The following is a 20,771-nucleotide window of genomic DNA, read 5'->3' on the forward strand; positions in this document are numbered from 1 at the left end:
ATTCTCGAAAATATACTTTATTCATAAAATCTCTGAAGGAAATATTACTGTTATAACAATTTGAAATGTTTTTATAAAGTACAATGTATTGGATAGGCACATGGAGCACACCAGTATGACAGGGAGTGGGATAGCTTGATCTTGGTTTCGGACAATGCTCGGCACAACATCGAGGGCCGAAGGGCCTGTTCTGTGCTGTACTGTTCTATGATATTCACATTTTCTCCAGAGGTCAAGATGAAGGGATAAATGTTTGAATGGGTGAATATAAAAGGATCATTGTGGGTGGGGGGTTTACAGGAAAGAGCAGAAACATTAGAATGGGATGAATGTGCTTTCATTTGCAGCACTCTATGAAAATACTCCTTTATTTGAGGAATGTTTTAAAAATGTTACCACTGGGTTGAGTTTAGGTCACCGTACCCTGTGAAAAGTGCCCCCAACACTTGGTTCGCTGCCTTTTGTGTGACCACTTGGAACAATAGAAGCACAGAAGAGGAGGAGGCCATTTTGGCCCATTGGAGTCTGCCCAATGCTTCCCCGATCTCTGCAATTTATTTTCTCCTTGGATTGTTCCGGTCAGTCAGTGCTTGTCATTTCCATATGTAAAGTCCATGTCCAGATCAGCTCTTATGGAGATTCCTGTTTAGAGTTGGCACCTTCATGTAGAGAACATTAAGCCCAAGGAGATGATCTGTGTGTTCACGGGTGAGGTGGGCGTGCCGTAGAACAGCAACAAGTTAACCAAATAGCCACGTCCCCATCTAGTGGTGACCAAAGGGATTTCAATCTGAAGTGACACTGCAAGGCAATTCAAAAGAAGGGCAGGCATTCATTTTTTAAAAGTCTCAAAGCTATGTTAATAACTTACATTGGATAACAACAAATTACGTTTCTCCAAATTCTGTTATTCTCATTTTGAATGTTTTCAAAATTACTTTTGGCAACTTCTGCTTTGTTTCAAATTTGCCACCGAATGTCACTTTTACACCTGACCAATTATTGGATTCTGTTCTCTTTACAGCATTCCATCTTACCCAGCTTCAGCAGAACATCTTTTACCCGTACCACTGTGAATGTTCCCATTGCCCACAGAACCATGCTGACAGATGAGTGGGAACCATCCTTTTTTAATTATAAATTTAGAGTACCCAATTCATTTTTTCCAATTAAGGGGCAATTTAGCGCGGCCAATCCACCTAACCTGCACATCTTTTGGGTTGTGGGGGCGAAACCCACGCAAACACGGGGAGAATGTGCAAACTCCACAAACAATATCTAATCTTCAACGATGGAAAATACCCTTGCGTGCGGGACCCAGCGAGTTCCTGGGCCTGGGATGCTCGACTGTTTATTTTCCATCACCCACCACTTCCTCGCCTCTGACATCTCTCAGTCTGATGCTGGGAAACCCAGTGCCTGCGATGTAAATACAGTCACGCTGGTACAGTCAGAATTTTCTTGTGCATGGATCGGTTTGTGGTTAATTTGCATACAGGATCTGCTGGCATTGTTTTGCAAAGTGTATAATGTCCTTCGATAACATTTAAGCATTAGTCCCTCTCTCTACCGCTCCATTAACCAGGTCGCTCGTGTGAGGTGGCACGGATGCCCGGATTTTCACATCCCACGGGTACAGATCTGTGACTGTATCAGGATCTGTCCACTTTTACAATGGAGGCTGTACCTCTGCTTTCTCACTTTTAACCCTCAGTCTCATTCTGCCGGTCTTGCTGCTGATTGATATGTTGTTGCAGAAAACATGAAATTAAACCGTGTAAAATAACTCGCTTCTTTAATGCCTGCTAACGGCGTTCTCAAGATATCAACACAGCTTGGCGGTTTCCCGGGTGCCGCTTTGGCCCCTCCTCCTGGCCTAGCCTGTGCAGTAACGAGGTCAATTTAACCGAGACGATGCAAGTGGACCCCCCCCCCCCCCCCCCCCCAACACACACATGCAAACCTCCACACACAATCGCTGGGTCGTGGCTGTTTGCTCCTCAGTATCTGGAGGAAACAAGAGATTTAACTGTACTCTCTCTCTCTCTCTCTGAACCTGGCATGGCCAATGTCAGCTAAGACAGCAGCAGAAAGCAGCCAGGGACCAGTTCTGGTGAACGGCTCCCTTGGCTGCACAGCCAGAGGAGCTGCTCAGCAATGCAACTTTTAAGAAGTTCATTTATGGGATGTGGGCGTCGCTGGTTAGGCCAGCATTTATTGCCCATCCCTAGTTGCCCTTCAGAAGGTGGTGGTGAGCTGTCTTCTTGAACCGCTGCAGTCTCCGAGGTGTAGGTACATCCACTGTGCTGTTAGGGAGGGAGATTAACCTTTCAGATGAGGCGTCAAAACGAGGGCTCATTTATCCTCACTGGCGACTTCTGCTGAGTGCCTCGCCCAATGTCCATCCCTCAGTCACATACTGTCTGGTCCTCGTCACATTTCTGTTTGTGGGAGCTTGCGGTGTACAAAATTGGCCACCTTGTTTCCTACATCGCAGCAGTGACTACAGCAGCCATAAAGTGTTTTGGAACATTTGAAGGTCGTGAACCGTGCTGTATAAATGCAAGTCAGTTTTTTTTTTAAGTGTGGCATTTAAATAACTACTGAACAGGTTAATCTCACTTTTTTTTTATTTCCAACATTTCTTCTGCAAACACACTGGGGTATTTCAAACGTCCACTTCTCAATAATACAGGGCTGCATTTTACGATGCCACTGGTCGCACAGTTGTAGTTTCCAGGCAGGGTTTGAAAGATTTCCGATAGATTAATCATCGAGGTGGAACACTTGCATCATAAACAAGGCAATAAGCTCCGTGCCACAAGCTGGCATCTCCTGCAGCTTCTCTGCTTTTTGATCACATATTTTACATTAAATACAACAAAGTTGTTCTCATTATGCAACTCGACCATTTTAATGATAGAAGCATTAAGTTATTTGAAGCAAAGTTCAACTCAACAAGTATCCGGTTTTCTTTTTAAAAAGAACACACTGTAAATTCTGTATAAACAACAAGGATTTATAGACACGCCACCGCACCGACAGGCATCTACTGCAGTCTCCAATTAGTGCTTATTGTGTACGATTTAAACCAGGGGAGTAAATGGCTAACACAACATTTTTAACATTCTGCATCCACGCGGGATAGTCACCATTTTTTAGGTCTTTATTTTTTTTTCCTTCCTCTTCTCTCTCACCACCCCACCTCCGCAAAAGAAAAGAGACCCTGGGGAAGATCCGTTCAATGCTGTACCATGTTAGCAAACCAGCAGGTCAGGTGTGATTTTAACCTTGAGCGCTTGGTGGAAACCAGACAGACAAGTGTTAAAATCACGAGACAGTTTTAACCCACTGGCACGATTTTTAACCTGTTCATCCAAGCTGGGGGCAAAGATGCCCATCTGAAGGAGGCAGGGCTGTTCTTTAAACAGACAGGTTCTTAGGGAGCTATTCTCCGAGCCCCGCGCCGGGCCGGAGAATCGCCGCAACCGTGCCACGACGGCGGCGCGCGATTCTCCGAGGTGCAGAGAATCGCCGCCATTTGCCAAACGCGCCGCCAGCCGATAGAACCGTCGAGGCCGCCGATTCCCTGGCCCGGATGGGCCGAACGGCCGTGCTGATACGACATAACGGTCGGGGGGCGGCCTGTGAGGGGGGGGGGGGGGGGGGGGAGGGGGGCACGCACGTTCACGGGGGGTGTGTGGCCCCGATGGGGTCTGGCCCGCGATTGGGGCCCACCGATCGGCGGGCCGGCCTCTCCCCCCCCCCCCACCCCCGGGCCTAATGTTGGGTTGGGGCCGGCGCGCTAAAGAAGTCCCCCGCGCATGCGCAGGTTGGCGCGGCGCCGTAAGGAGGCTGGAGCGGCGTGAACGGCTCCAGCGCCGTGCTGGCCCCCTGTGGGGCCGGTTTATCACTCGAGGATCTTCTGCCTCTCAGTTAGAGAAGAGAAGTCAGGTTTAGGGATTGCACGCCTGTGAAACGGGAAGCTGGTGGAAACGTGCTCACTGCTTATTGTCTAAATGGTGGGATTGAATGGAAGGTCAAATAAATATGATTATTTGCAGGTCACCATGGCAACAGGATAGTGGAAACCCTCAGACTCGATCCCCCTCTTTCAGTAGGGGGACAGTAGTTACATTGAATATTCAGCATCAAACCTGGCCACTCGGCCCAACCAGCCCATGCTAGCGTTAATGGTCCTCTCGACTTCCTCCCATCCTTCCTCAACACTCCATTCCCTCTCCCTCTGCGCGACCCCCCGTCCAACTATTGACCTCAACCATTCCCTGCAGAATGACCAACTCACAAGTGGTAAGATATGGCAATTGGAGTGGGGGGGGGGGGGGGGGGGGGTGGCTGCTGAGAAGTTTGACTGAAAGGGGGGGGGGTTGATGGAGGTGTTTGGTGAGGCAGCGGGGGGAGCGAACTACCAAGAGAGCACTGTACGCATGGGCAAGTGCATACTGTGAACTCCCGAGATCTGATTGTCAGGGATACGGGGACCAACAGCATCCTGAATGGGATGGCTTCTCAAAAACATGGAATCGGGATGGTTGGTCAGCTTGACTCCACGTAGTATAGGTTCCAGCTCTTGCCACTCTCTGAGTAAATAAATTTGTCCTGTTGGATTTTTAGGCGACTGTCTCATTTTGTTGGCCTCCAGTTATCGGTTTTGTCTACGAGATGAAACATTCCCTCTGCAACAACTCGATCAAAACCTTTCGCAACTTTAAAAAATAAAGACATTTATTAGGTCAACAGGGCTGGTTCAGTGGGTCTCGGGTTTTCTTAGGGAGCACCCATCGTAAAAAATAGTTGTCTCTCAGAGGTGGCACCATCTGGTGGCGAAGATGGGAACACTTGAATGCCAAGGGCAGGGGAGGATAACATTTAAACTTATGACCTTTCTAGTTAAGTTCTCACCCTATCTGCCTTCTCAAAGTTTGGCCGCCAGCCAACAGCAACAGCGACAGGAAGATGCCAAACTTCAAGAAGCAATTAACCCGGATCCCGCTGGTGAAGCTAAATAATTTAAATAAGTTACAGCAGCCAGCAACTGCTTGTAAAGCCTTCAGTGCTTTGAAGCTTGTACAAGCTTCACATTTTAATAGGAGGTCACGTTTATTTTAAGAGTTGGGAAGTATAACCAGGATCTGCAATCAGACACAGTATTGAAGTTGCGGCCCCAGCCTCTCATATTATAAAGCATTCACGGTACAGACAAGGCCATTTGGCAATGCCGGTGTTTCTGCTCCGTATACATCGAGCCTCCTCCCAGCCGTCCTCATCTAGATATCAGCATAACCCTCCATTGCCTACTGCCTCATGTCCTTATCCAGTTTCCTCTTGAATGCGTCTATCATAATCACTTCAACCACCCCCTGTGGTAGAGAGTTCCACAGTCGCACCTCTCTCGGGGTAAAGATACTTTTCCAATATACACATTTTGATTTCTTTGTGACTATCTTACACCGGTGGCCTCTTGTGGCAGGATTGGGGTGCGGAGGGAGGGGAGGTGGCGTTTGGAGGGGGAGAGATTTGTGTGGTACACAGTCCATCACCCCTTTTTGATTCACTTTATAATTTAAACCATTTAGCCTTTGTACGCAGACATCAGCAAAACTGTCACCTGCTAGTGTATTGATTAAAATACTTCACAATTCTGCAGGCACAGCTTTGAATGGGTGAAGGTAATGAAACATACCCTCAATCTGGAAGCTGGAATCTAGATTCACTTGGAAAGTGGGCCGAGGGTTCCGGAGGAAGAGTAGCAATCCTCCCGACTCTGCGGCACTCGTACGTGACAGGGTGGATCTTCCCAATGTATGACAGTGGAAGACAGGTGAAGCTGAGTTGACTGTCCATTTTACTCAGCTCCTCAGTTCCCTCCAAGCTAAAGCTACTGCATTCCTACTGCCTGTTTCTCAAAGGCACACACATTCCAGAAGAGCCCCCAAGAGCGGGAGTGGAATTGCAAAGAGACTGCAGCTTAAGCCGTGGTGTACTGTGGCGGGCAACGATGACGAACGCGCACATGCACACACGCAGTCACAAAGGGAGTAATACAAGATGAAGAGAGCCAGCTTTTGCTGAGTAATGGATGACACTGAGGAAATGCAGCTCATACACTTGGGAAATTAATATTTAATGTTGAGCAAGACGTATTCAACTCGTGCCCAAGAAAAGTGGTTGCACATCGAGGGGCAAGGGGGAATGTCTACCCACCAGTCCCTCCAATGTCACCCATGGACTTGGCTGAAGCCGTATTCCTGGCTAACCTGCACGTCTTTGGACTGTGGGAGGAAACCGGAGCGCCCGGAGGAAACCCATGCAGACACGGGGAGAACGTGCAGACTCCGCACAGACAGCGACCCAGCAGGGAATCGAACCTGGGACCCTGGTGCTGTGAAGCCACAGTGCTAATCACTTGTGCTACTGTGCTGCCCGTCAGGTGTGGAATTCAGGTGTGAATAGATGTTGCTTCCACTGCAGGAGGTCCACCTCATTCTGCCAGGTTGTGAACAATCTAATCCGCTGGTCATTGAAAGAGCTGCTCGGGGTGGGGGTGGGGGTCTCCAAAAGAGAGTTGCAACTTTTTGATGCTCCACACCCAAGGACTGCTCTCCGGTGCTGGAATGGTTGGGTTCACCCCCCTCGGATGCCCCAATCCCCTGAGGTCTGACAGACTTGGTTTGGTGTGAAAGTTCAGCTGCAATCTGTGAGGCCTCTAACGGCAAGCTCTGCCACCCATTTGGTGGCCCATGGCTTTCACTGAAGTGCGACGCCAACGCTGAAACCTGGCCTGGGCCTCAGGCTGGCACACGGGCCAATTGCAATGACAACTTACTGCCCACTTTAGGGTCCAATTATTCCCACCACTGAGTGGGGTTGTGCAGACGCAACAGTTAACGCCTATTAACAATCTAATGTCTTGGCCACGTATCTCGGGATAGATATAGGATGTACACGGAACGTTGATGCAGTTTGACAGTATGTGCCAAATTTTAAAGTTTCTAAAATCAGGAAAAAATACAACAAAGTTAGTCTATACAAAGCATTTCAGAAGTCCTGGCGTATTAATTTTGTAAACATATTCCTTTAGGAGCAATTGCTCAAGATTCTGCAGAGCACAAAATGTGCCTCAAATAAAAACAAAAACATTCAACCTTATTTTTAAATATGCAAATATTAAATAAGCTCGATTTACACAAATAAGTTTGCATAAGAAGCAAAACAAAGGCACATTTAACTTCATCAAGGTGCATTTCCTACTACCCTTGCAGCTAATCAAATAAGTGCGATGGACACAAGTCTATCTTGGTGGTAAGTAGGGCCGAGGCAAAATCTCTGGTCTCAAAATGTTCCATGTCCACAGTGGTTTGTGAAGCTCTTCGGAAAGGTATCCCAAATGTGCTTCGGATCACGGACTCTGAAACAAGTCATCTTGCTTTGGTCCCTCACCAACACTCGTTGGGCTCACGGTGACCCCCCCCCCCAATGCTCTCTCCAAAGGAGCTGAAACTTTGAACACGGGGAATGTAGTCTTCCCCTCTTCCCCTAATTCTCTTCCTCTTCCCTCCTCGAGCCCTTGGACGTACTCTGTACCAACAGGACCTGTCACTAGCTCCCACTACAGTGAAGCTATTGAAGGGGCACTGCTGTTAAATATGGCTCTGCAGAATTGAAACTAAAATTGCCCCGTGACAGTTCTGCAATGCAGTGCTTCCCGCTGACAAACACCCAGGAAGGGGAAGGCCGGTAATCTACAAAACATCTGTTGATGATATGGCATCCATCAACAACAAAGCTCATTAAATTAGTACCTTGCAGACATATTTTCAATTGACCACTTATAAATATAACCATATTTTCCTCTTTTGTGATAAAAATGATTCAGGAAGCAGGTACCGCCCATGTTGGAGAAAACCCCCCAATGTTCTTGGTAAGCTGCCCTCTCACTCAATCCATCTCGGTTGTAGATACACACAGGGGTCACAACAATCAGCTCTTCATTAATGATCAGAACAGTGAAATGTTACAGATGCTTTATTCCTACCGTTGCTGATCAATCTATTGACCCAACAGAGTGAGGATTGACCAGTCAACCAGCTCTCATAAACTATTACGATGCTCCTTTGATTGAGTCCACACATGACGTAGTTTTTTCGGGATGCTTCACGGAAGCAGAGCGCCCCACTTCAGGGATGGGCGAGTGGAGGGGCAAAGACATCTGACCTCAGCCCAAAGCGAGCAAGGGCCGAGCACAGGAAGACACTGGTGCTTGAAGTTCTGGAAATTCCGATCTGCTTGCCTGCGCTTCTGTTGGGCAGGGGGGGGGGGGATCTGGCTCAGAGCTATCTTGCTGCCGTCACAGGAAATGATGGTATCTACATTATTTTCAGACTGAACAGTTAGCTTCTTCACCTTTCCTTGCACCTTTCCCTGTTCAAGTTACTGGCTCCAAACCTGTTGCCAGTCTTACTGAGTCTACTGAACAGCTAAACTGAAAGGCAAAATCCAAGAGAATAAGTGGACGTGTTTAAGAGTGCAACAGGCCTGTAGGGAGAGGGCAGGAGGCCCCTGAACCTGGGTAATTAAAATGCATATTCAGTGCCAGTTCTGTACCTCAGACTCTGGAATCGAAGGGAAGTGGTTGCAGACAGTGCAAGTAACTACATTGCACATGTAAACATCTTTCAACGGTCATAAACTGTTGAGAAAGCTTTGTATTCTTCATAATCATATTGGCTTGGCAATCACTTATTGACTTCATTGTAGCTGTGGTATGTCAACAGGTTGTTATCAGTCACTCGGCCGCCTTCTTCTTTTAATTAAAGGCTTTAGAGAAAGAGTTCAGCTATGACCGATTGTCTTTGGCTACATTGTGCGCCATCCAATTCACTTTGGTCTTCCAGCTTTCTCGCAATGCTTCATCAAATTTCATTTTGAAGTGTTTAAGCGCCTCATCTTCTGTTTTTCCTAAAGCTAGTGAATCCTGGCAAACAAAATCCGTAATTATAAAGTGAAAATCTGTAACTCCTCAATAACGAGAGCATCAATTGCGCAAGCAGTGACCGATCCAACTGGCACTGAACATCACACACGTCAGGTACCTTATTCTTACCCAGTACTTATAGATTGAGGAAAAACTACTTCTCCCAAAGGGTTGTGAATCTGTGGAATTCGCTACCCCGGAGTGCGGTGGATGCTGGGACAGTGAGTAAATTCAAGGAGGAGTTAGGCAGATTTTTAATTGGTAATGGGCTGAAGGGTTGTGGAGAACGGGCAGGACGGTGGAGTTGAGGCCAGGATGGGATCAGCCATCATCACATTGAGGGTGTTTAGGCCCGGGAGGCTGAATTGCCAACTCCTGCTCCTAGGTCACGTGTACTAGGGAGGAGATGCTCTGGCTGATTTTGCAATCCAGCTCTTGGTTTGTAGCAATGTAGGTAGCAGATGAGGAACATATCAACCACGATAGAATGGCGGAGCAGACTTGATGGGCCGAATGGCCTAATTCTGCTCCTATATCTTATGAACCTATGAACCTATGAACTTATACCTTATGAACTTATGATAAGGATTACCTGTGTAATATTAAACGCCCAAAGGAGAAACTGATCTTTTACTATTAACGACTCTGCCTCCTCTCCCCCTCCTTAAATTAATATCAAAAACAATGTGGCAATCCTTCCAAAAGATACCTGCCCTTTCTAATCTCAGTTCCCAGGTTGGGACAGCCCGCTAGTCATGAGGATTCAGTCTGTCAGCCAGTGGCTTAAGTGGGGAAACTTTGCACTTCACCACCGGACCAGGTCTGAACAGATCTCACATCATCGGGGTCTGGCAGAGCAGACATTGAACTCCAGATCACAAGGGGAGCTGCTCGCTGATGGGACCCCATCTCCACCCATCTGCAGAGAAACTGTTGATGCTGAAGCTGGAATACTGTGTGTACTGCGTATGGTTCCGGTCTCCTTTCCCAAGAAAGGAAGCAGCTCCCTTGGTCAATGAATTCCATACGGGATTCGCAAAGGTTAAGATAAGCTGGACAAAAAAAACTGCTGTTTCCATCAGCTGATAATGATGAGTGGAGACAGATTTCATGTTCTGGGCAAGCAACACGGGGGTGGGGGGGATGTACGGAGGACTATGTTAGGCAGCGAGTGGTAATGAGCCACAGCACTCTGCCTATGAGGACGGTGAAAGTGGAGATGATGAATGACTTCAAAACGAAATTGGATGCGCTGATAGGGAATGAATGGATTGCTCTACAGACAGCGCCAAATGGCCTACTTCTATGTCACAATGACTCCTGCTGCCAAGGCGATGCATCAGAGGGCTGCCAGAGGTCGTGAAGATGTACCCAGTTACAGTCAGCACTTGGAGGGGCTGAAGGGCGGCACGGTAGCACAGTGGTTAGCACTGTTAGTTCACAGCGATAGGGTCCGAGGTTCGATTCCCGGCTTGGGTCACTGTCTGTGCGGAGTCTGCACGTTCTCCCCGGGTCTGGGTGGGTTTCCTCCGGGTGCTCCGGTTTCCTCCCACAAATCCTGAAAGACGGTTTGTTAGGTGAATTGGACATTCTGAATTCTCCCTCCGTGTACCCGAACAGGCGCCGGAATGTGGCGACTCGGGGCTTTTCACAGTAACTTTGTTACAGTGTTAATGTAAGCCTACTTGTGACAATCAAGATTATTGTTTATTTAAATGGATAAAATGAGGGCAACATGAGACTGTGGGGGATTTCGAAAATTCAAGATTGTTTGAGAGTATGTTGTTTTTTTTTTGCAGGAATTGAAACTCAGTAATGTTGCTGTACAAATTCACAAAGCAATCATGTAGGATTTGAACTCACGTATCGCAGACAAACCAGGTTCTGCAGAGGTTGCTAATCCAGTAACCTAGCCACTTCACTACTATGTCCCTTACTGACAGAATGTGACCCTCTCTTGGTAAGGCAAGGGAACCCAAACAGTTCTACATGACAATGTCCAAACTGATCATATTATTTATTCCTGTGATCCTCCCAGTCTATTTAAGATGGGTTGCAATCTGGAGTGTTGTTGATGTGCCAGGAGATGACCAGAGGGCGATTTGCCTTGTCTGCATTGCAGGTTTCCGCATGCACCATTCCGCCGGGAGATTCTGCTTGTATTTCAGGGGTTTTAATTAAGCCCCCCCCCCCCCCCCCCCCCCCCCCCCCCCCCCCCCCCCCCACCAGCCGGCATTGTGTCAGAGCCGAGGCAGACAGTACTGATTCGCTCACCTTGAGATACTGGATATCTTTGGAGCAGCTGAGCTCGGGGAGCCCTGCAGCTTGCATCAGTGCAAAGAGGTTAATGAAGAGAGGGCAGTGCTTGCGCAGGATCATGTAGGCTTGTTCACAGCATTTCCGGAACCTTCCCCAGGACGGCAACAGGATAGGAATGTAAACAAAAGGATAAAACCCTTGTGAATTCCTAGAATTTTAACAACGCAAATTCGACACAACCACTTACTGTAAAAAAAAATTCTAAAAAGAATTTTTAAATTGATAGCACTTCATTTGGAGAGTGTTACATCTTATTATCAGTTTCAAATGATTAACATTGGATTTGTGTAGCATGGAATTTATCAATATTGAAATGCTGACACTGGAGCACAGCGAAGGCGTGCTGGGCCCATAACCTATCCTCTGCTATCTAATAACGCTCGTGTAGAAATTCTGACACCAGGAATAAAAATGTATTTTTAAAAAATTCACTACAGAGTAAGCTAAAGTTATTGGTGTAATATAAACATAAGAATTAGGAGCTGGGGTAAGCCACTCGGCCCCTCGGGCTTGCTCCCCCATTCAATAAGATCGCTGCTGATCTGATTGTAACCACAACCCCACCTTCCCGCCCCATTCCCGATAACCTTTCAGCCCCTGGTCAAGAATCTATCTGGCTCTGCCTTAAATATATTTAAAGATTCTGCTCCCCTGCCTTTTGAGGAAGAGAGTTCCAGAGACTCATAACCCCCTCAAAGAAACAATTCTCCTCGTGTTGGTCTTAAATGAGCAACTCCTTATTTTTAAACAGTGATCCCGATCACGCGATTCTCCCACACGAGGCAACATCAGGCGGGGTTCTCTCAGCCCGGAATCTCCGCGACCGGAGTCCCGACTCCCGCCGGCGCCGTTCACACCTGCTCTCTGCCGGCGGGAATCCGGTGTGGAAGGGTCGGGGTTGGGGTGGGGGGGAGGAGGGATCCGACCCTGGGGGGCGGCCTCCGATGTGGCCCGGCCCGCGATTGGGGCCCACTGATCGGCGGGCCGGCCTCTCTGGCTGGGGGCCTCCTTTCTTCCACGCCGGCCCCTGTAGTTGCGCCATGTTGCGTTGGGGCCGGCGCGGAGAAGGGAGACACCGCGCATGCGCGGGATGGCGCCGGTGCCACTGTGCATGCGCGGGTTGGTGTTGGCCCCACTGGGCATGCGCGGACCCCGCGGCGCCCAGTTCACGCCAGGATCCAGCAGCTGGAGTGGCGTGAACGGCGTTTCCGACGGCCTCAACACTTAGCCTCAGGATCAGAGAATCCCATCCATCCTCTCCACAGATTTTACGTATTATCACCGCAAGGAGACAAGTGTAGCGGTGGTGAAATAATGATAATCAAAGCTTTGACAAAATGCAAGCAGAACACAGCTAAGGTAATTCCACAGTTTAGTTACAAGAGGGGAGATGGTGGGATAGTGGCAATGTCCATTGGCCTGGTAACCCAGAGGCTCAGGCTAACGCTCTGCGGACAGGGGTTCAAATCCCACCATGGCAGCTGGTGGATTCAGTTGATATAATCTGGAATTGAAAGCTAGTCTGACTAATGACGACCTCAAAACGATCATTGATTGCTGTAAAAACCCATCTGGTTCACTGATGTCCCTTAGGGAAGGAAATCTGCCATCCCTACCCGGTCTGGCCTACATGTGACCCCCAAGCCATGCAAGGGGTCGACCCTTAACTGCCCTCTGAAATGGCCCAGCAAGCCACTCGGTTTTGAGAGCTATTCGGGATGGGCAACAAATGCTGGCCTTACCAGTCACACCCACATCCCATCAATTAATAAATTATCCACATAAAACTTCATCCAGTACGACACAAGACCTCTTAGTATTAAGAAACGTTCAGTCAGCCCATCATTCCAATCTGACCCAAAATGTGTCCCTCATCAAAGAAAACCACAGTTAAAATCTCTTACGAGGGACCTTGTCCTCCTCAACGCTGCTACTTTTGTTAATAATTTGATGGTCGATCTCACTGGGAAAACTCCAGGAGATTTTCTCAAACACAATTATACTGCCATAAACGTGTTTGTTTGTTGCCTGTTGTCACCAGGTGTGGCATCTCACACTGGAATGGGGGTGAGGTTTAACTTTGCAGTGGCTACGATCAGGGGATTACTGAGCTCACTTGCATTCCACATAGGGAGAGGAATATTGGAGGAAGAAGAGGGAGAGAGAGGGAGACAGAAAGCAAAGCAGTGCCTGTTGTAAGCGGATGGGAGCATCGCAAATCTATCCGACGTACCTCAGTGACGTTGTTGCTAAGGACGGCACGTGATAATTAATTACCAAATGCCCACTTCCTCCACTGTGAAATTTGAGCTTCCTTCTTAAATTCTGTTGGGTTTTAAAGGGGGTAATTTGATACACAGAATGGCAGCTTGCAGTTTAGGAACTGGTCGCGTGATCTCATTAGGCCTATGTTTGTGATGGCCTATGCCAGTGTTTGTGATCCACGCAAACCTCCTCCTCCCTGCTTGATCCAACCCTATCTGCACATCTTGCCATCTCTTTTTCTCCCGCATGTTCCTTTAACTTTCCTTTAACATCCATCTCTGATACTCACCTCAACCACTCCATTTGTCAGCAGATTCCACATTCTAAACACCCTCTGGGTCGAGACATTTCTCTCGAGTTGCCTTTATTAGTGTATACCTTATATTTATGAACCCTGATTTTAGGCCCCCTCACAAGTGATAACATCTTCTCTACGTCGACCCTATTGAACCACTTCATAACTTTAACTGGCTCACACCTCGGACGCCTCATCGAGGCCCAGCTCCATGGGTTTACACTCCTGGTGTGGGCCTCACTGCCTGGGTTCTCGTGTCAGTAACTTGTGGCTCTTCTGGTTTCCAGCCAGCCCCAGAGGCTATTGTAACAGAGGCGGGACGCTCGCCTTGTTTACCTTTCAAACTTCTCACTGTTGCTGGTCTTTCCTTGCTGGATCACGTGAACAAAGTCATGAGTTAAAATAAACGGCACCCGCTCTCTGTTGATCCCAAACTTGCTCTTAAAGTTGCCAAGGAAGTGTCCGAAATCGATGTGGAAGAGCTGCGGGCGACAAAGGGTCAAAAATGCATTATTTTTACATCGGAAAGATCTCCTGGAATAAAATTAATGGGCAGTGAAGGGCTACAGCTGATCCTAGGAAATCGTCTGGTGAGAATGTGGGGATTATAAGAGAATTATCTAGCATTTCAGATTGGGACTCCAGCTCAGACGATGGGATAGGGCGAGGCCAGTTCAGGTAGCTGATTCAGTTTGAGCGCTGAACATGAAGAAACCTTTCCTCAATTTGTTAACAGTAGCAAAATTGTCAATGCTCTGGGCAGAAGATCCACCCAGTCGACCCTTTCAAACCGTACATTTCTTATCGACCTGGAACCACTATCACTGTATCCCCTGTCCTAATGGAAATTTAGCAGGTCCCTTCAAACCCAACATGTTTTACTATTCCACCACCCCACTGGTAATGAGGATTACATGTGCATTTGTATAGTAACCAAACAGTAGTCAACACTTTCTTGTGGGTAAACAAAGCCGTCCATTTGTGCAAAGAAAAGTCCCCAAAACAACAAATATGGTGAAAGTTCAGTTCATCTGTTTTAATGATGGTGGACAAACAACAAGAGAAGAACTCCTTACTCTCTATACATAGGACCTTTATATCATCCCCCCCCCAATCTGTTTTAGATCCCACCTGACCGATCGCCCCTCTGACAATGCAACACTTTCACAGTGTTACACAGCGGCATCAGCCTAGACTCTGTGCTCAGGTCATGTGGACAGACTTTGTCCATAGCCTGCTCATTTCACAGACTGACCCTCAATCAGGCTGAAAGTTAGATCAGCAGCTTGTTTTTTAGGGGGGTGGGGGGAGGGTTACACAGTTTACACCTATCCTAGAAAATGGAACTTTTGCAATAGAGGTGAGTGCCTGAAAACGTGTGACATACATCACTGCGCTGTGCTCTGGTCACTAGACTGTGCGGAGCTGAGTGATTTCTGATAGGGTAGATGCAGGGGATGTTTGCCACTGGATCCGCGATTCCTGGGATGAGACAAGAAGGAAAGTTGGTCGTGCTTCCCAATCCCAAACCCCGTTGGGAATTCCCCGCCACGCGTTATTTTGTAATCCAAGTAATCCGCTTTCTCTCAAACCCCCGCGTACCTGTCCATTTTCCTTGATCATAATGTTGTCGCTGTGTCGATCTCCGATTCCCAGCACATAGGTGGCTACACAGTAGCCGGCACACGAGAGGGTGAACTCCTCAATAGCTCGATCCAGTGCTTCCCTGCCAGGGTGAAGAGAAAATCAACTTTATCCATCAGTGCAAATATCATTTCACAATTCCCTGTGGCTACGGATTCCAAATGAATATTGGCTCCTGGTTGTCACCCGCTCTGTGTAACAATCACCTTGCGACAAGTCTCTTCTATTTCATTAAAAGGGAAGCAAAACTGTGGCTGAAAATACAGATTTCTGCTGCGAGGCACCCGACGATTAAAAGATACCGAAACAAGGTCATTGACTGTAACCACATGGAAGGAAAGAGTTGCAGATGTATATTTACTGCTGGTGACTAAGTTGCCCTGTTTCCACATTACGTAGCCTCACTAGTTTAATATTTCATAGATACATAGAAGATAGGAGCAGGAGGAGGCCTTTTTTGAGCGAAAATCTGGAAGATGGCATGCCTGACACTGAGGCACTCCCTCAGCGTCCCGCACATGCTGACGTCTCCGCACCTCAGGCCCGTGAATGTAGCGAACACGAGAAACACGAACAGGGAAAGCAAACACCTGGCACCAGAGGGCAATTGGGGATGGGCAATGGTTGCTGACCCAGCCAGCGAGGCCCACATCCCATCAATGAATCAATAAAAAGGTAAAATATCTCGGAAACTGATTAAAATCGGTAGCGTCATGATCGGGTCTGACACAGATTTCAAACTATCGCTCACCTCATTGAAACTCAATGTCAAGTCAAGGTCAAGTCTGATGGAGAAAGTGCAAAGTATGATCTGTGGGGAAAAATCGTGGCTTGATTGCTTCCCCCGCCCCCACCACAAATAGAACATAGAACATAGAAAAATACAGCACAGAACAGGCCCTTTGGCCCACGATGTTGTGCCGAACCTTTGTCCTAGATTAATCATAGATTATAATTGAATTTATTGTGCAGAAGGAGGCCATTCGGCCCACTGAGTCTGCACCGGCTCTTGGAAAGAGCACCTTACCCAAGGTCAACACCTCCACCCAACACTAAGGGCAATTTTGGACACGAAGGGCAATTTATCATGGCCAATCCACCTAACCTGCACATCTTTGGACTGTGGGAGGAAACCGGAGCACCCGGAGGAAACCCACGCACACACGGGGAGGATGTGCAGACTCCGCACAGACAGTAACCCAAGCCGGAATCGAACCTGGGACCCTGGAGCTGTGAAGCAATTGTGCTATCCACAATGCTACCGTGCTGCACTTAAGAACAAATAAATCTACACTATATCATTTTACCGTAATCCATGTACCTATCCAATAGCTGCTTGAAGGTCCCTAATGTTTCCGACTCAACTACTTCCACAGGCAGTGCATTCCATGCCCCCACTACTCTCTGGGTAAAGAACCTACCTCTGACATCCCCCCTATATCTTCCACCATTCACCTTAAATTTATGTCCCCTTGTAATGGTTTGTTCCACCCGGGGAAAAAGTCTCTGACTGTCTACTCTATCTATTCCCCTGATCATCTTATAAACCTCTATCAAGTCGCCCCTCATCCTTCTCCGTTCTAATGAGAAAAGGCCTAGCACCCTCAACCTTTCCTCGTAAGACCTACTCTCTATTCCAGGCAACATCCTGGTAAATCTCCTTTGCACCTTTTCCAAAGCTTCCACATCCTTCCTAAAATGAGGCGACCAGAACTGTACACAGTACTCCAAATGTCGCCTTACCAAAGTTTTGTACAGCTGCATCATCACCTCACAGCTCTTAAATTCAATCCCTCTGTTAATGAACGCTAGCACACCATAGGCCTTCTTCACAGCTCTATCCACTTGAGTGGCAACTTTCAAAGATGTATGAACATAGACCCCAAGATCTCTCTGCTCCTCCACATTGCCAAGAACTCTACCGTTACCCTGTATTCCGCATTCATATTTGTCCTTCCAAAATGGACAACCTCACACTTTTCAGGGTTAAACTCCATCTGCCACTTCTCAGCCCAGCTCTGCATCCTATCTATGTCTCTTTGCAGCCGACAACAGCCCTCCTCACTATCCACAACTCCACCAATCTTCGTATCGTCTGCAAATTTACTGACCCACCCTTCAACTCCCTCATCCAAGTCATTAATGAAAATCACAAACAGCAGAGGATCCAGAACTGATCCCTGCGGTACGCCACTGGTAACTGGGATCCAGGCTGAATATTTGCCATCCACCACCACTCTCTGACTTCTATCGGTTAGCCAGTTTGTTATCCAACTGGCCAAATTTCCCACTATCCCATGCCTCCTTACTTTCTGCAGAAGCCTACCATGGGGAACCTTATCAAATGCCTTACTAAAATCCATGTACACTACATCCACTGCTTTACCTTCATCCACATGCTTGGTCACCTCCTCAAAGAATTCAATAAGACTTGTAAGGCAAGACCTACCCCTCACAAAACCGCGCTGACTATCCCTAATCAAGCAGTGTCTTTCCAGATGCTCAGAAATCCTGTCCCTCAGTACCCTTTCCATTACTTTGCCTACCACCGAAGTAAGACTAACTGGCCTGTAATTCCCAGGGTTATCCCTAGTCCCTGTTTCTGTGCAACTTATAAATATTGAATTTATTACCCGCTGACAGTTCACCACAGTGGGGAGGGTGGTATGGGGGTGATGTTACTGCTAATCCAGGTTAATGACCCGCAGGCATGGGTTCATGACAGCTGGGGAACTTCAAATGAATTCAGTAAATAAATCTGGAATAAAAAGCTGGTCTCAAAACGGTGGCCGTGAAAGTTACAGATTGTAGTTAAAAACCCATCTGGTTCACTAATGCCCTTTAGGGAATGAAATCTGCTGAGCCACAGCCTGTCAATGTGGGAAGCCACCATGTCTCTCTGACATTTTCAAACACACCACTCAGTTGCGAGCGATTAGAGATGGGCAGTATGTGCTGGGCTTATCAGCAATGCCCACATCCCATAATATCCATAGAATCCCTACAGTGCAGAAGGAGGCCATTCAGCCCATCGAGTCTGCACCGACCCTCTGAAAGAGCATCTCAACCTAGGCCCACTCCCCCGCCCTTTCCCCGTAACCCCGCACAGTGATCGTGGCCAATCCACCTAACCTGCACGTCTTTGGACTGTGGGAGGAAACCGGAGCACCCGGAGGAAACCCACGCAGACACGGGGAGGACGTGCAGACTTCGCACAGTCACCAGAGGTCTGAATCGAACCCGGGTCCCTGGCGCTGAGAGGCAGCAGTGCAAACCACTGTCCTGCCATGAATCCCATGAATGAATTTAAAATAAGTAAAAGAGGGAATAACATTTGTGGTGACATTTGAGTTAAATTGTCAGAGCTGTGCTCTCCACTCTCACTGATTTTAGTTTAGAGATATATATCCCATTATTAAAATTTAGCAGAGTTCTCCCAGTTTATGGACTGGTCTGCGAAGGAAGGTTTTCACAGAAAGGAGAAGGAGAGGCCTTGACAGCCAGGGAGCGGGCAAGGAGCCGGATATGAATACAGGCCTGGGAGTGAAGTAGCCTGGGAGCTGGAATGAGGGCGCTCAGAAGGGGGAAGGGTAGCACAGAAACATCACAGCGTGAACACATCATGGCAGGAAAACAATATGGTTGTGTTGAGAACGGATTCGCTGGTTGTGAATTGCCTGGGCTGGCCCCATCGTGTGGTTAAGATAGATCAATCACCAACATGGGGAAACAGGAAAGAATAAAAAGAAAGGCTTGCATTTCTATAGCACCTTTCACGATCACCCAACGTCTCAAAGTGCTTCCCACCCAACGAAGTACTTTTTGAAATGTAGTCACTGTTGTAAAAGAAGGAAATTCAGCAGCCAATCTGCATCCAGCAAGTTCCCACAAGCAGCAACGTAACAATGGCAAGTAAATCAGCTTTTTCTGATGTCAATCGAGGGATAAATATTGTGCCTGGACAGCAAGGGGTAACTCCCCTGCTCTTTATCGAAAGTGTGCAATGGAATCCTTAACTTACACCTGAGCAGGCCTCGGTTTAACACCTCGAGTGAAAGCCAGGGCCTCCAACAGTGCAGCACTCCCTCGGTACCGCCCTGAAGCGCCAGCCTGTTTTTATTGCGTTCAAACCCTGGAGTGGGGCCTCAACCTGGAACGTTGTGGGTGTCAGACGCAAATACCTTTACCATTTTAGATTTACACAAAAGAACCACATTAGAGTACGCAGTTTAAAAAGGCTCCAGGGCAGTTCGGTTGCGCAGTGGGTTAGCACTGCTGCCTCACAGCGCCGAGGTCCCAAGTTCGATCCTGGCTCTGGGTCACTGTCCGTGTGGAGTTTGCACATTCTCCCCGTGTTTGCGTGGGTTTCTCCCCCACAACCCAAAGATGTGCAGGGTAGGTGGATTGGCCACGCTAAATTGCCCCTTAATTGGAAAAAATGAATTGGGTACGCTAAATTTAAAAATAAAAAAAAAAAGGCTTCAAATATTTTATATTTTAACGTTGCTGCAGCCTTGCTATTCTTCAGTGACGTGCAATTTGAAACAGGAAACATTTAGATTTTGGGGTGGGGGGCTTTTCAGTACAAAGTCCCATTTTGTTGCATCAGGAATTTTTAAAACATAATTTGAATTAGCTTTAACGTATTTTATTTACAATCTATCTAATTTTATCTTTGATGGGGCAAAATTTGAAAAAAAAACAGAGGTAATTTTAAATGTATTTTTAAATAAATTCTACACATTGAAAATTTTTCAAAATTTTATTGCTGCTAAAATGTATCGAATTAGGCAGCGGAATAGGAGCAGATTTGATCTTCAGAGTTTAAATATCTGCCTGTGGACTGGAATCACCAATCATGCTCCGTTAACTAGGGTTCAAATCTCCACTGGTTCCATTTCGCTACTATTGATTGGTGTGGACACACAACTGTTGTGTTTGGTGTTCTACACCTTGCAGAGAAATCCACCAAACACTGCCACTTGTCCAAACCAGGATCTTCATTGAGTCTCGTGGGGTAAGATAGCAATCTGTTATAGAGCATCTTATCATGGAGTTTCTTTATACTCCTCTGGAACTACACCTAGCACCGACTTTTCACCTGTCTGTCTTCTACCATCTCCTACAACCATCTGCTGATGGCCGGATGTGTCTCTACTTGTATGGGAGTCCCTGGTCACATGACCACGGCCTTGAGACCGCATGGTGAGTCTGCACCGCCACCTGCTGGTTGGAGGTCGCACGCCATCCAAC

The 20,771-nt window shown here is 47.5% G+C and overlaps 1 protein-coding gene across 3 annotated transcripts in view; it reads right to left on the reverse strand.

Moving 5' to 3' along the window:
• Positions 1-6,978: 6,978 nt before the first annotated feature.
• Positions 6,979-20,771, reverse strand: part of pik3cd (phosphatidylinositol-4,5-bisphosphate 3-kinase, catalytic subunit delta) — a 238,423-nt gene continuing 224,630 nt past the window's right edge. For all 3 annotated transcript variants that reach the window (XM_072477912.1, XM_072477913.1, XM_072477914.1), the window contains 4 exons: positions 15,477-15,600; positions 14,211-14,356; positions 11,270-11,402; positions 6,979-8,995 (listed from right to left, as the gene is read on the reverse strand). In XM_072477912.1, coding sequence (XP_072334013.1) covers positions 8,858-8,995; positions 11,270-11,402; positions 14,211-14,356; positions 15,477-15,600 — 541 coding nt within the window. In that variant the 3' untranslated portion in view covers positions 6,979-8,857. The remainder of the gene's footprint in view (positions 8,996-11,269; positions 11,403-14,210; positions 14,357-15,476; positions 15,601-20,771) is intronic.

This window comes from Scyliorhinus torazame, chromosome 16, assembly GCF_047496885.1.
Source record: "Scyliorhinus torazame isolate Kashiwa2021f chromosome 16, sScyTor2.1, whole genome shotgun sequence".
Taxonomy (NCBI): domain Eukaryota; kingdom Metazoa; phylum Chordata; class Chondrichthyes; order Carcharhiniformes; family Scyliorhinidae; genus Scyliorhinus; species Scyliorhinus torazame.